This window comes from Purpureocillium takamizusanense, chromosome 12 (assembly GCF_022605165.1).
Source record: "Purpureocillium takamizusanense chromosome 12, complete sequence".
Lineage (NCBI taxonomy): Eukaryota > Fungi > Ascomycota > Sordariomycetes > Hypocreales > Ophiocordycipitaceae > Purpureocillium > Purpureocillium takamizusanense.
Genome location: NC_063079.1, coordinates 1,018,811 through 1,033,788, shown reverse-complemented (window position 1 = coordinate 1,033,788; position 14,978 = coordinate 1,018,811). Strand labels below are relative to the sequence as shown.

General features: G+C 32.4%; 2 protein-coding genes across 2 annotated transcripts; one reads left to right on the top strand and one right to left on the bottom strand.

Moving 5' to 3' along the window:
* Positions 1 to 8,239: 8,239 nt before the first annotated feature.
* On the top strand, positions 8,240 to 9,601 carry JDV02_010525 (uncharacterized protein; the record flags this gene model as incomplete). The annotated part of the gene is made up of 5 exons (XM_047992270.1): positions 8,240 to 8,367; positions 8,420 to 8,748; positions 8,830 to 9,125; positions 9,192 to 9,357; positions 9,429 to 9,601. 5 exons carry the CDS (start codon positions 8,240 to 8,242, stop codon positions 9,599 to 9,601), a joined length of 1,092 nt encoding a protein of 363 aa, XP_047848284.1.
* Positions 9,602 to 9,867: 266 nt separating this feature from the next.
* Positions 9,868 to 10,234, bottom strand: JDV02_010524 (DNA helicase; the record flags this gene model as incomplete). The annotated part of the gene is made up of 1 exon (XM_047992269.1): positions 9,868 to 10,234. A coding segment is annotated over one exon (367 nt), but the record flags the coding sequence as incomplete, so codon positions are not given.
* Between the last annotated feature and the right edge of the window lie 4,744 nt (positions 10,235 to 14,978).

Here is a 14,978-nt window from a genome sequence, read left to right as displayed (position 1 = left end):
TAATCTATTATATATACCTTATAAAGGTTAATACTATAATATAATAAGTATCTTTTATATCTCTTATAAATAAGTTATTAAAGGGCAGCCTTTAATAATATTATACTTATATTTATAATAGGCTATATTATAGTCTACCTTTATATAAAATTAAATAAGACTTTATATATTATATTTAAGGCTTCCTTAAAATAAAAGGGAACTTTAATTAAAGTATTATATAAATATAAATAAGCTATAAATAGCCTTTTATATTTATAATTAATTATATTAGCCCTTTAATAGCTACCCTATCTATAATACTTAATATACCCTTTACCTTATAAAAAGGGATCTTTTTTATTAAGACTTTAAGGTCTTAAATTATTTCCTTATTTATAATTATATAATATTTATATCTTTTATCGATAAATATAAAATAAAGAAGACTTTTATTAATTAATATTATTATTATTAATAAAGTCGTCTTTAAGTATCCCTTAAGCTTTATCTTCTTTATTTATATTATAATAAGCCCTAAAATATAGCTTTACTTTAAGGTAGCGCTTTTCCTTATATAAGCGCTACTTTTTTATTTTTACTTTCTTTATTATTCTTACTTTTAAGCTTAAGCTTAATAAAGACTATATAATATAGCTTAATTAAGTTTAATATAATAAGCTACTTTATTAAAGTATAAAAGTAATATATTATAAAGTAGCTACTCCTTTTATAATAGAGGTATAGCTTTTTATTCTTCTTTTTTTCCCTTTTATCTTTAATAGCTTACTTAACTTAATAAAGCTTATTACTTTCTTTTATTAAGTCCCTTTAAGGGCCCCCTTTATTTAAGTTAGTTTTATACCTTTTAAGGTAAGTAATTAATATTATAATATTACCTTTATAATTAATAATTAAGACCGCTATAAAATAGTCTATTTATTTTACTTTTAGGTAAGTAAGCTAATATTTATATTAAGCCTAGCCCTTTTTCTATAGCTCTTTAAAGTATAGGGTCTTTTTAAAGTTTTAAGTAATTTCTTAAAGGCGTTAAGTATATTTATAAAAAATATTTAATATTTATATTATAATAAGCTATTCCTTTATAATATTAAATATAGTATTTTATAGCGCTAAGATTTAAGTATTTTTTATTTAAGTAAATTTATTTATATTTATAAAGGTATTCTTAAAGTTAGAAAAAAAAGTATTAAAAGGTTACTTATTTCTTTAATATAGGCCTTATAGCTTATTAAGCGCTCTTTCCTTTACTTACTTACTATTAAAGAGGTATTTAATATAGTTAAAGAAGGCTTATAATTCCTTTTTACCTTTAAGCCCCCTTTAAGTCTAAAATCCCTTTATATAAGGCTATAATTAAATAAATAATATATTAAAGAGTTAATATTAAATAGCTTTACTTTCTTTATTAAGGCCTTTTACTTTATTAATCTTATATTTACTTTTTAGTTAATATAGGAAAGAGTAAAAATATTTTATTTTATTATTTTATATTAGCTATTTAAGTAGCTTTTATTTCTTAGGCTTAAGCGCTATTTTATTAAGGGCTATTTAATTAAGTATAAATTATAATTACGCCCTTAAATATTTAAGTTTTACTTATTAAAGTATTTATTATTACGCTAGCTATTATATTTATTATTATATTTATTATAATGCTTATTATTATACCTATTATTATACTTATTATTATACTTATTATTTTACTTATTATTATACTTATTATTATATCTATTATTATACTTATTATTATACCTATTATTTTATTAAGAGCTTATAGGCTATTATTAAGTTTATCTCTATTATTTAGTTTTCTATTAGTTAATATTATATATTATAATAGGGCTAATACTATATAATAAAAGTTAATTAAGTTATTAATAATTAATATATTATAAAAGAGGGAAATTAAAGTTATATATTAAGTAGCCCTTATATATATAGCGCCTATTATAAGTAGCCTTATATAATTAGCTATAAGCTTAAGTTAATATAGGGTCCTAGCTATATATAATATTATTATACTTAAGGCTATACCTTAGGCTTTTATTAAGCTAAGCCCCTTATATTAAAGCCTATATTAACTATAATTAAAATAATTAAAACTAATAGTTACTTATAGCCTAATTTATACTTAATAGCTAAATAAATATCTTTATTAATATATCCCCCTTCTTTATACTTTATAGTTATTACCCTTAATTTACTATAAATAGCCTCCTTCCCTTTATAAAAGGGATAAATTAAAATACTATACTTAAGGATAAAATATAAGCCTTTATAATAAAGCTTAAATAAATTATAAAGCTTTATAGCTTTATAATAATAGCGGCCTTACTTAAGTAAAAATAATATATTAATTATATATATAGCCTTATAAATAAGTATAAAGTAAAGGATAAAGTCTAGCTTAACCTTTATAATTATATCTTTATAAGATTAAAGAAAAAGCTCGATTAATTATATTTAAAATATATAGTTAATAAAGTAATAAACCTATATATAATTAAATTAATAAGCTTACCCTTAAGTATATATAACTATTTTTATATAAATTAACTATAATATATAAATAATAACCTTATACTTAATTAAGCTATCTTAAATAATTAGCCTATATTAATATAAGTAAATAATAATATATTCTATAAAGTAAAAAAGATCTTTATAATTTATTAAAAGCCTTATAATTAAAAAGCTAAAAAAAAAAGCCTTAATTAAATAAAGTAAATACTTTAAGCTAATATAAAAACCACTTAAAGAAGTAAAATATATTAAAGTATATAAATACTTTATAAAATAAGCTAATAAAGAATATTAAAAAGAAATATTAATATTAACTTTACCCCCCTTAAAAAAGGGGGGCTACCCTATAAAGCACAATTACTTTTTATCCTTTTCTTTATCTTTTTCTTTATCCTTTTCTTTATATTCCTCCTCTTTAATAATAATAATAATAATAATAATAATAATAAAGGGAGCCTTAAAGAAAGTAATAATAACAGTCTCGACTATTATAAAGTAATCCTTAAGGGTACCTACCTTAGCGAAAAGCTAAATATTATTACTTAAAGTAATAATAATAAAGGTAAAAGTAAAGATAAAAGTAAAGGTATTAAAGTTATTAATACTACCTCTATAATAAAGGGTTAATAACTATATAAATAAAAAGAAATTTAATAAAAAAAAAGAAAAGGACTTATTTAAATATAAAGCCTATATACTTTAATTCCTAAAGGTATTAAATCGCTATATAAATAATATTTAATACTTTTTTTACTTTAATCTTTACTTTCTTAATAATAATAATAATAATAATAATAATAGCGATAATAATAAAAGTAATAATAATAATAACTATAATAATAATAATAATAATATTAATAATAATAATATAAGTATATTAAATAATAAAGAAAGTTAAGCTTAATTAATAATATATATAATTAATTATATAATAGCTATAATAGTTACTTTATAATTAATTAATATAAGCTATATAATTAGCCTTTAGCTTAATATAATATATATAAAGGTAAAAATAAAGCTCTTTAATAAAAATATTAAATTTTATTTATTTTTATTTTAAATTAATAATATTTATATAAAAAAAGGTAAATATATTTATAAAGGGTAATATTAAAAGTAATAATAAATAGCTATAATAAATACCTTAAGGAATAATAATAAAATAAGTAATAAAGGGGGGGAGGCTAAAATAGCGATAATAATAGCTTAAAGTATAATAAAGGGGCTAAATATAATTACTATAAGGTAAGGAGGCTAATAAGCCTATAATAATAATAATAATAATAGCGATAAGGGCTTTAAGAGCTTAGTTTATAAAGACTTTAATAATATCTATCTTAAATATTAACTTAAATTAATATACCTTTATGCCTTATAAAGTAAGGTATAATAATAAAGGAAGAAAGGGTAAAAGACTTTTTATTATTATATTATTATTATTATTATTATTATTATTATTATTATTATTATTATTATTATTATTATTATAATTATATATATATATATATATATTATTATTATTATTATTATTATAAATATATTATTATTATTATTATTATTATTATTATTATTATTATTATTATTATTATTATTATTATTATTATTATTATTATTATTATTATTATTATTATTATTATTATTATTATTATTATTATTATTATTATTATTATTATTATTATTATTATTATTATTACTATTATTATTATAATAGCGATAATAACGTAATAGCGATAGTAATAATAAGGTTATAAAAGGAAGGAAAGAAGCCCGCTAAGCCTAAAAGAAAGAGGTCCTTTTATAGTTATATTATATTAATAGTTATATAAGGCTTAAAGGGTAACTTAATATAAATAGCTATTATAATATTATTAACTTAACTAGCTATAAATATATATAGGCTAGCGAATAGGGCCTATACTAAAAGGGGTAAAGATATTTAATTAAAAGAAGTAAGGCCCTTATAAATAAACTTACTTATTATATAGCGGGTAGTAATAAAAGCTAGCTATATATACTTATTTATAGGCCGCTAAGTATAAAGGAAAGGAAGCCTTTAATTAAAGGGGTTAAGTAAAGGGTTATTATAAGCCCCTTTATAATAGCTAGGGCTAGCCTAAGGGGGGGGGGAAATAAAAGCGGGGGGGTAATATAAGGGGCTTAGCTTAATAAAAGCTTAAGGCGTGGCTTTAAGTATAATAATACTATATATAACTAGGACCCTATATTAACCTAGGCCTATAGCTAGTTATATAGGGCTATATATAGTAGGCGCTATATATATAAGGGCTACTTAATATATAACTTTAATTTCCCTTTTTTATAATACGTAAATTATTAATAACCTAAACTAGCTCTTATTACGTAATGCTAGCCTTATTATATAAAGTAAATAAAAAAGATAATAAAAATAATAATATAAGAAATTAATATAAATATATATAAAGAATTAATAAAGGTATAAAATCGATTTATTATATAATAAAAAAGCTATATTTATATTATTAATAAAGGATATTATAATAATATAAAATTAATTATAAAAAAGTAATAATTTATTATATATTTATAATATATTTAATATATTACCTTTATAAATATTATAAAAGTAAAAAAATAAAGCTTTACCTATAGATAATAATAAATAGAAACGTTATCTATTATTAAATAGATAATTAAGATAATTATCTTAAAAGGGGGGAATAATTATAACGATTAATATATATAAGATAGTAAACTATAGCGTATATATAATATATATAGGTCGTAAGATATTAAAGCCTATTTAGCTAGCGACTTAAAAGCTTAAACCTATAAGCTTTAATCTTAAAATAATAAGACTTTTTAATATAATTAAGAATATATTATTGCCTCTTTTACTTAACTCCTCTAACTACTAATAGCGATCTAGCTATTATAAATACTCTCTATTAGCGGTGCTACTAACAGGTAAGCAATACCGCCTAATAGAAGGGTACTCTCTTATCGTACCTAGTATCGATTTACTACGCCATTAAAGGCAATCATATATTATCTACAATATGCAATACATCGGAGTATATTTGCAGGTGTCGCCTCGGGGCTCGGCGTGGGGCTCTTGGCCATGGTCCTCTTATCGCGCAAGGGCTGGGAAGTCGAATCGCTCGCGGATTTCCCTCTTCCATCAATAAAGACATGAGAGCCGTGAACGAGAAATCCTAGTGACGCAGAGACCGCCAGCCAATCCTCTAATGCTTCCAGTATTCATCCGCAGCTCTGGCCCCAGCGTCCAACCTTGCATTTCGTGCCGTTTGCCGACTGGGCCCCGACTCAGTCGTACGATTACTACCCGCCGGTCTGCATCAAGTATATCATAGAATGGAAGGTGGTCTTCAATAACAGGAAGATCCGTATGTATATAGAAGATAATCTCGTAGTGGCGCCAGGCGAGTTCTAGAGTGAGGACCTGTGCGCAAAGATCCGCGACATCGCAAAGACGACGTCGAAGCCCACCAGACCCGATTCATTAACTATCGTCGTATCAGAACGCTCATCTTTAACTTGCGACTATACTAACAAAACAGCCTCGACTTTGGCAGACCGTGCTTCAGTTGCTGAGAATAGGATGCTGAACACTTAGAGAACTTGGCCTTTAAGCAGGCCTGTCATGGATCAAGAACGACGAGGTTGGCTTTAAGCGGTGCGACGTTTTATCTGTGGGGCTTGGGGTGTCACGCACTAAACGAATCAGACTGTCAAGTAGGTAGTGTTGAGGCCCTATCGGGACTTCTCTCCGGGCGTAATAAATCCATGCCATGCCATGCCGTACTCGGCTCCGTTCTCGACCGGGATCCACACCAGCTCCGGAGCCCCACTCAAAAGCTCGGGTTCCTTTCTGCAACTTTCTCTTCTCTTCTTTCTTCTTTTCTTTCTCCTTAGCTTTAGGATACTCGTTGCAGTCGCTCAGCTAGTTGTCAACACACTCAGTTAAGACCGTTACAGATTCTAGGGTTGGTCAACGTTCAGTGCCAAGGTCCTCTATTGTATCAAGACGCCTATAGTCGAGAGAGATCGCGTAGATGTGGGGAGATCCGATCCTTGCGAAGAAACACCTCCCTCGCAGGGTGGAACTTACTGGCAATCGCCCCGCCTATCATCCCACCGAGTGGAGGATGTTCTTGTCACAGTGTTCTTCCGTAAGCAACCATGACCACATCCGCGCTTGTAGTCGCGACAACTAGAGGTTTGCTATCAATTTGAATTTATAGACGTGCGAACTAGTCCGCTCTACCAACATGGCCCACTCTCCCCCGCAAACGATAGCAGGTGCGGCAGTTATCTAGCGACCTGCGCGACTGGCCTGGAAAGTATACGTGCCGTCCTCGCGGGCATGTGCACTGCCGATCCTGGTCCCTCTGGCGCTGTAAAAGGCCAGCGTAATGACGTCCTGGGTCTCATTCGGGTCTTTGCTCGACTTGTGAGCCTTTGCCCCCCTTTTGAACATTAGCGAGGTATAAAGAACGAGGTAATCATAGAAAAACGGCCTCACTGGATTTCGTAGGATGCCACATCCGTGCGCTGCGAGGAAGGGTAAGTCACCGCATTTCGGAAGAGTGGATTGTGTCTTTGTGTACCTGACTCTCGATCGTACTTGCAACGCTCTGGACATTCTCTGCCCATTGGGACCCGTTCTTCGCGTTTATTTGCATGACATCTTGCAGAGAGACTCTCCCCACAAGCTCCAACAACCTTCGGGCCGTAGTGGAGAATCCTCGAGCCGACATCACGAAGGTGAGTGGATGAAGTGAATTAAAAAGCGATCGGCGAGATGAGCAGTCTGTGGACGGTTGAGAGGAAGTTGCCACTTATTCTAAAGACATGCACTTCTGTCAAGAACCTAATGCTAGAGCCCAACAGCAGTAATGGTATCAACAGTACTGGTATTTATTCTTCTTCTTGCCGCTCCCAGGGCTGGCACGCTTGGTCAGGAGGGTGCAATTGGAGAAGCCGCATCCAGTCACGGTGTGATTGGCGGTAAGCGAAACTACTTTCCTTCCCAGATGGCCAATGAAGGGTACGCCCAGCGCTAAAAGCTCCTATCGCTTTCAAAGGAGCAATTCGAAGGAACAGTGGATGTGGAGGCATCTTGAAAGGAATCCAGGTCAGGCCCAGCGCTTAGCCAGGGCGCTTGTTCTACATTGTGGAGGTCTCGAGAAGTACTGTGTACTTGGCCTATGATTAGAAGAATCGTACTAAACAGGTGTTGTTGAGTACGGTGTCCCCTCTCGCCCACCGTAGTTGACTCAGGGTATCTTAGTGCAACCAACCGTCCTTCTCCACGCGCGCAAGTTTCTGGCACGCTTTGACGAATCATTGGTCAACCCCGGTCCCCCCCGGGGGGCCAAGGAAGGTCGGAAAAATCCCGGACCAATCTGGCCTCTGCCAGCCATGAGGCTTCCATCACCAAACTCATCTTTCATGCTCATGAGCAGTTGCCATGGCTCTATACCGGGTCGCTTACCGACGACTTCAGCGTCCTTGGCAGCCCGTCCTTTTCAGTTTTTTCCCTTCTCCCAAACCTCAGCATCACACGCCAATGGCTTCACTAGGGAGACTCAGCTCTCTTGCCACCAAATTTGGGCTGTCATCTCGGCGTCCGTGGTCAACGCCCCGAGCTTTCCCTGTGGCAGGATTCGATGCCATCGGGCAAGATCAGCTTGTCGAGGAGGAGGCAATGCCGGAATACCGCCCGGAGCATTTTTATCCTGTTCGTCTAGGTGAAGTCTTCAATGACCGATTCCAAACGGTGGCCAAACTTGGCTACGGCTCATCCTCGACCATATGGCTCGCGCGCGACCTACAGTAAGTAATCCATTTAGTCGCGGCGCGGCAATCTGCTAATAACCCGCTATAGACATCATCAATATGTAGCGCTAAAAATCTACATCCACAACTCGGTCCAGCACCGTGAACTACCATTCTACCAGCACCTGGAGAAGGTTCTCCCTACCCAGCACCCTGGCGCCAAAAACGTCAGAAAGCTACTCGCTTCGTTTCAAGTAACCGGCCCCCATGGCAAGCACGTCGCGCTTGCTCTTCAGGCTTCTCAAATGAGCATCCGCGACATGGATACGGTGTTCATGGATGGTCACGGATTCGACGAGGGTTTTGTGAAGGGAGCTGTTAAGGAGCTTCTCGAAGCGCTTGATTTCCTGCATACCGAGGTGCAATCAGTACACACTGGTACGTGCCAGCTCCCTTACTCATCGCTCCATGCACATACACGTGGGAACACGCCGAGCATCGCAGCTGAGACGAGACCAGACGTTCATCCGGGCAATCTGCTGCTCGGGACAGACGACGACTCTATTTTCCAGAAGCTGGAAGATAATGAACTCTCGAGCCCCGTTCCTCGCAAGCAATGCGATGGCCGGACTATCTACCTTTCCCGCTTGATGAAGCCCAAGGCTGGACCACTACTGCTTTCTGATTTTGGAGAAGCTAGGCTCGGCCCCGGTCCCCATGCCGGCGACATCATGCCAATCATGTATCGAGCCCCAGAGACGCTCTTGCATATTCAATGGAGCTATCCGGTCGACATCTGGAGCGTGGGACTTACCGTATGTGCCCAAATCAAAGTTGCAGCTCCACCAGCACAGTCACTAACTTTTCTTCTCTTGTCCTAGGCATGGGATCTCCTTCAAGGAAGAACGCTATTCAGCGCCCGCAAAGAAGACGGAAGTTTCTCCGACGGAGCTCACTTCGCCGAACTCATTGCAGCGCTGGGCCCACCGCCTCCAGGGCTTCTCAATCGGCATCGCAACAGAGCGCTCGAGTACTGGGATGAACAAGGTACGCATAACGGATGCCTACTCCGGTATTGAAATTCCCCGACGGACCTTCTAACCGTTCAATCTGCTCAGGAAACTGGAGCGAGTTCGTGCCTATACCGAGGGAGAAGACTCTCGCGGCGGCTGAAACTAAGCTTGAGGATAATACCAAGTTCCTCCAGTTCATTCGAAGAGCCCTTACCTGGGATCCGGCCGCACGCCCTACAGCGAAGGAACTTCTTCAAGACCCGTGGCTGAATACCTAGGTCAGGTTGCCGAGTTGCTCCATTTCCATCATTCAGCCGTAGGCTGACTATACATTAATCGAATAAGTTTCCCAAATAAAATACTACGCCACCCCTTGCGCTGTGAAGTGCAAGGGGTACAATCAGCCGCAGGCTGCGAGTCCACGGGCCAACAGGTTAAGCAGACAGCCACCGAGCAGTCAAATATTTACAATCATGCAATCATTAGTTATTATGTGCGCCCACGGATAAATTTGGCAACATTTCTTGAACGCAAGCCGCATCACCTGGAGTTGCGCTGGCCCGTGGTCTGACTTGTAGGGGTTCTGAGTAATAAACTGTCGTCTGCGGATCTGCTGATCTCTCATCTTCATCTTGATGCCCTCGGGCGGAGACGCGTAAGTCAGGTGATTGCGGTCGAACGGCGCATCCAGCATCAGACCCTGCAGCGTCTTCACGCGTGACACGGCGACGTAGCTCAAACCGGTCTGAAAGTCACGGCAGGACAGATCCGTAACGATCATGTCTTCGGTAATGCTTTGCGACTTGTGCACGGTAATTGCGTAGCAAACGATCAGGGGAAACTGGGTGCGAGTGCAGAGAGTGCCTGCGATAAGGAAGTCCCTCTCCACTAGGAGAATCGGCACAATCTTCCTACCATCAGGAGTGGTCAGGAACACCGGTCCGCTATATTAGTCAAACTCCATCATGATAACACAGGGAGGGTCTTGGATGGGGTTGGCCCTACGTGCCCAGCCGATATCGTGGACCGTACCGCGAGCGCCGTTGCAGAGGCCAACTGGCTGCCACAAGTTGGACGTCAGCATCACTGCCGTGAGGTGGCATTCGTCGACGACGATGCGATCCAATTACTGCCTGCTGTTCAGTAGGCCGACGCAGTATGTCCATTAACTAAGTAAAGCAAAAAATGACCCCTTTTCTTTACTTGCTTGACGGAATTCTTTGCATTGCTTGGTTTACTCGACGAGGAGGGCTTACCTGACTTGGTTGGTTGATATTGCTCGACGGCGTGTACCCCGCCTACGATGTTTAGTGTGCCGGTACTTCGCTCGGCCAATACGCTAACACACAGCCTCTTCACGTGTTTTGGATATTCAGTCGCTGCCTCATCATTTAAATGGAGGAGATTCCGGTCATTTATGATGACCATTTCTGTCCGTTTCTATTTGCAACTCAAGTTGAGCGTACTCGGGGCAAGATCGGGAGCGATATCATACGAACATCACCTGGCTGGTACCGCACTGGCAGGAGAATGACTTAGATAGAGCGAGTCTCCTTAGCTAGATACCTATTTAATTAAACGTCTAAATTGCCTATTCTCTTAGTCTACTATTATTGCTTTCCTTCGCCGCGGTCCGTAGTGCAGAATGTATTAGGGCGATCTAGATAGTATATTATATATACCCTAGACATCGTCTATAAAGAATCTTTATTGCATAACGTATTAGGGCTATATTATTTTAGGCCGAGCTAGGCTAGTTAGCTATAAAGCTAAAGCTACCGCTATTAGTAATGCTATTAATAGGCCTAAGTAGCCCCCCCTCCTGCGTTACTTACTGCCTGCCGCTATAGCTATTTTATAATGCCTTCTTAGCCGTTATTATTATCGTCGTTATTATTATCGTTATCGTCGTTATCTATAGTCTTTTACCCTTAGTCGCAAGCCTATAATATAGCTATTAAAGGCGCGTTAAGAGGCGTAGCTATAATATTACCTATTATACTACTATATAGTGTTTTATATAGGCTATAATAGGCTACTATAAGCGGCCCGCGCTTATATACCTTATTTATATAGGGGTAGGAGCTATATAATATATAATTAGCTAGAAAAATAATAAAAGTAAAATATCTATACGGCTAGTACTTTCTATCTATATAGCTAGTACTACTCTAATTTAATTAAGATATTAGTATATATTATATTATATTAGTACTATCCTATACCTATTATATTAAGGCAAGAAAGATATTAAACTATAAAGTATATTCCCTTTATACTCTTCCTATCCCTACTTAGCGCATTATAATATAAGGACTCCTATATATTAATATATTAATATAGTAAAAAGGCTATTAAGCTCTAATTAAATAGTCTTAAGTATTAAATATCTATATTTACGATAATATATAAAACTATATAGCAATCTATAACGGTATAAAATACTTATATTAATAAAGTATACTTATATCTAAAGTATAAAAATAGGGTAAAAGAATAAATATTATTAGCTATAACTAAAGAGGTATAATATATCCTCTTTAATTAAGAAGGCTTCCTTCCTTTATAGTTATCTTTATAGTCTTATCTTTATAGCTCTTTTTACCCCTAGCTATTTTTATTCTTAGGCCCCCCCTTTCCTTTATCTCTCTTTACTATAGTTCTTTCTTATACTTTCTTATACTAATATATACCTCCTTAATAATATACGTCCCTACCTTAGGAAAGAGTTATAACCCCCTTTATCGCCCTTTATTACCTCTTTATAAGTATCTTATCGTCTATTATATCGATTTAAAGCTTATTTAGCTCCCTTTACGTATATAAGGTCTTTAAGGTATCTCCTATAAGTTCGCTATATATAAGGGTCTTCCTTAATATTCCTTTACGCCTAGATAGAGCTTACTTAATTACTTAGGTCTTAATTAAATACTCTATCGTAGGCTAGAACCTTTTATTAATTACTCCTAGGGGTAATAAAGAGAGGTAAGTATAGCTAGTTAAGGTATATAATATAGTCTTAAACTTATTTAAGATCTATAAGAATATATTAGGGATAATTATTACCGCTATTTATACTTTAATATTGACTCTTTAATTTATTTACTTAAGATATAAAAAGTCTATTATATTAGTTTTATACTATATATTCGCTACCTTATTATTTTAGATTAGCTTTTTATTTATTATTTTAATTTTAGCTTTTAAATAAAGTCTTTATAAAAGGGTAAGAGTATTTAATCGCCCTTTAGAGAGTTTAAAGGCACTCTTTACTATTAGTTTTTATATATTTATTATTAAGGGCTAGAGTTATACCTTAAATAGCGTAATAAATAAGTATTATTATTTAGCTACTCCTTTATCTATAATTTTATTACTCTATTATAGCGAGTTACTTTATAGCTTTATAATAAAAAGGCTTATAGTCTTAAGAGCCCTAACTTATAGTTAAGCGATAACTTTATTTATAAGTCTATTATTTCGCTAAGGCAAGTTACTTTATAGCTTTATAGTAAAAAGGTTTATAGCCTTAAGAACCCTATCTTATAGCTAAATAATAACTTTTCCTATAAGCTTACCGCTTCGTTATAATAATCCCTTTACTTATAGTTCCTCTTATATACTTATACTTAAGGTACTTTCTTCCTTTTATTACTTTTTAAAGGGCATTACCTTAAATTAAATAGGTCTTTAAGCTAGGGTCGCTCTATATAGTAATAATATAATAGGCTTAAGTATTATAATTAATAAGTCTAAGAGTTATAATACCTTAATTACGATAGTCCTTATAACCTTAATAATGCCTTTTTTTATCCTTAAGCTTAGTTTATATATCGCTTAAGTCTTTAAAATTAAGGTTATTTATAGATAGGTATCTTAAATAGCCTTAATAGCTAGTAATAATATAGGGGCCTCTTCCCTAAAGGGTAGCGATTAAGTATATATATTATAAATAAGAAAGTATTTTATTATAGTCTCTATCTCCTTAATTTCGATACTATAATAATTAAGGAAATCCCTCTTAACCTTTAGGATATATATAAGGTATTTTATATCGCTAAGCTTAATAAAGGTTTAGAAGCTATACTTAACGTTATTAAGCTTAAGCTTATTATTATTAATAGCGTTTACTTAAAGGTCTTAAAAGGCCCCTTAGTTTAGTAATATAATATAAGTATAGTTATTTAAGTATTAAAGTCCTAATTTATTAGCGACTATCGCTATAAAGATAGAAAGTAATAAATTAAATACTATCTTATATAAATTATTTAATTACTAAATAATAGCTTAATCCTTAAAGTATATATCTTTATAAAAGAATAATATATATATTAATAAGCCTTATAGCGCTTTAATAATATTTATTAATATTTATAATAACTCTTTATACTTATTTAATATAAATCTAACTTACCTTTATAGATAGAATATAAGGTATAAGAGTATTAAGTATTTATATTTCTATCTTTCCTTTTACTTAAAGACTAAAAGTATAAAGAATCGGAAATTATAAGTATAGCTAACTTTAATAAGGAATTAACGCTAATAGTTAATAACTATTTAGATATACTTTTAATACTTATACTTAAATATATTATATATAGTAAATTAGCTATATTTCCTATCCTAGATATAGCTAACTTAATAAAGCCTTAAAACGATATAATTCTCTTTTTACGTAAAGTTAAGGAATCTTATATAAAATCTCTATTAGTATTAATATTTATATATTTAATTAAGCTATATTCTATATAGGGTATATATAAATATTATACCTATAGGATAGAAATAATATAATTAAGTTAAGTTATTAAAGTTAGGTTTTACTTTACTATAATTAAGTTTAATAATAATAACTTTTATAAAAAAGCTATAATATACTATAAAGTATTTAATCTTATAAGTAATAATATATAGCGCTTTATAGAGTTAGAAATTTATAGTCTATTCTCCTTTATATATATTTACTAATAGTCTATTAAGATTAATAATATAATTTATCTATCTTAAGCTAATAATAGCTATATTACCTATAAGTAAGATATCCTTAAACTACTAAAAGTTAATTAAGACTAATATATTAGCGATATATTAAGCTTTAACCCTTAAGGTAAGCTATTATCGTTTAAGGTAAAATATAAGTACTTAACGCTTATATAACTTATTTAAGTTAAGATCTATAATAGCTTTTTCTAAAGGAGTAAAAAACCCCTTAGTTATTATTCTTCTTTTTATTTTAATTTCTCCCTTTATCCCTTAAAGGATTTTCTTTAAGCGCGTCTTTTTATAAAAGGCCTAAAGGCCCTTTTATTAATTTAATATTATTAAGTTAATTAGTCGATATATATATAGGGAAGTACTTTAATATAAAGGGGGGGGGAAAGGGTAATTTTAGTCTTTTTATTATTAACTTCTTAACTTATTTTTTTAATATAGCCTTTTATTCTTATTATTTTTATCTTAAGGTAGCCTTTATTTATATAGTATCTTATAGAAGTTAAGTAAATATTATTTTTAACTCTTTATATTTAGCTTATAAACGGCGAGATATATATATTAGCTTTATATAATTAAGGTTAATTAAATAATCTTTTTAGATTAAATATTAAAGACTCTTTAAATATATATAGAATCTTTTAAAGTTATATAATTAAA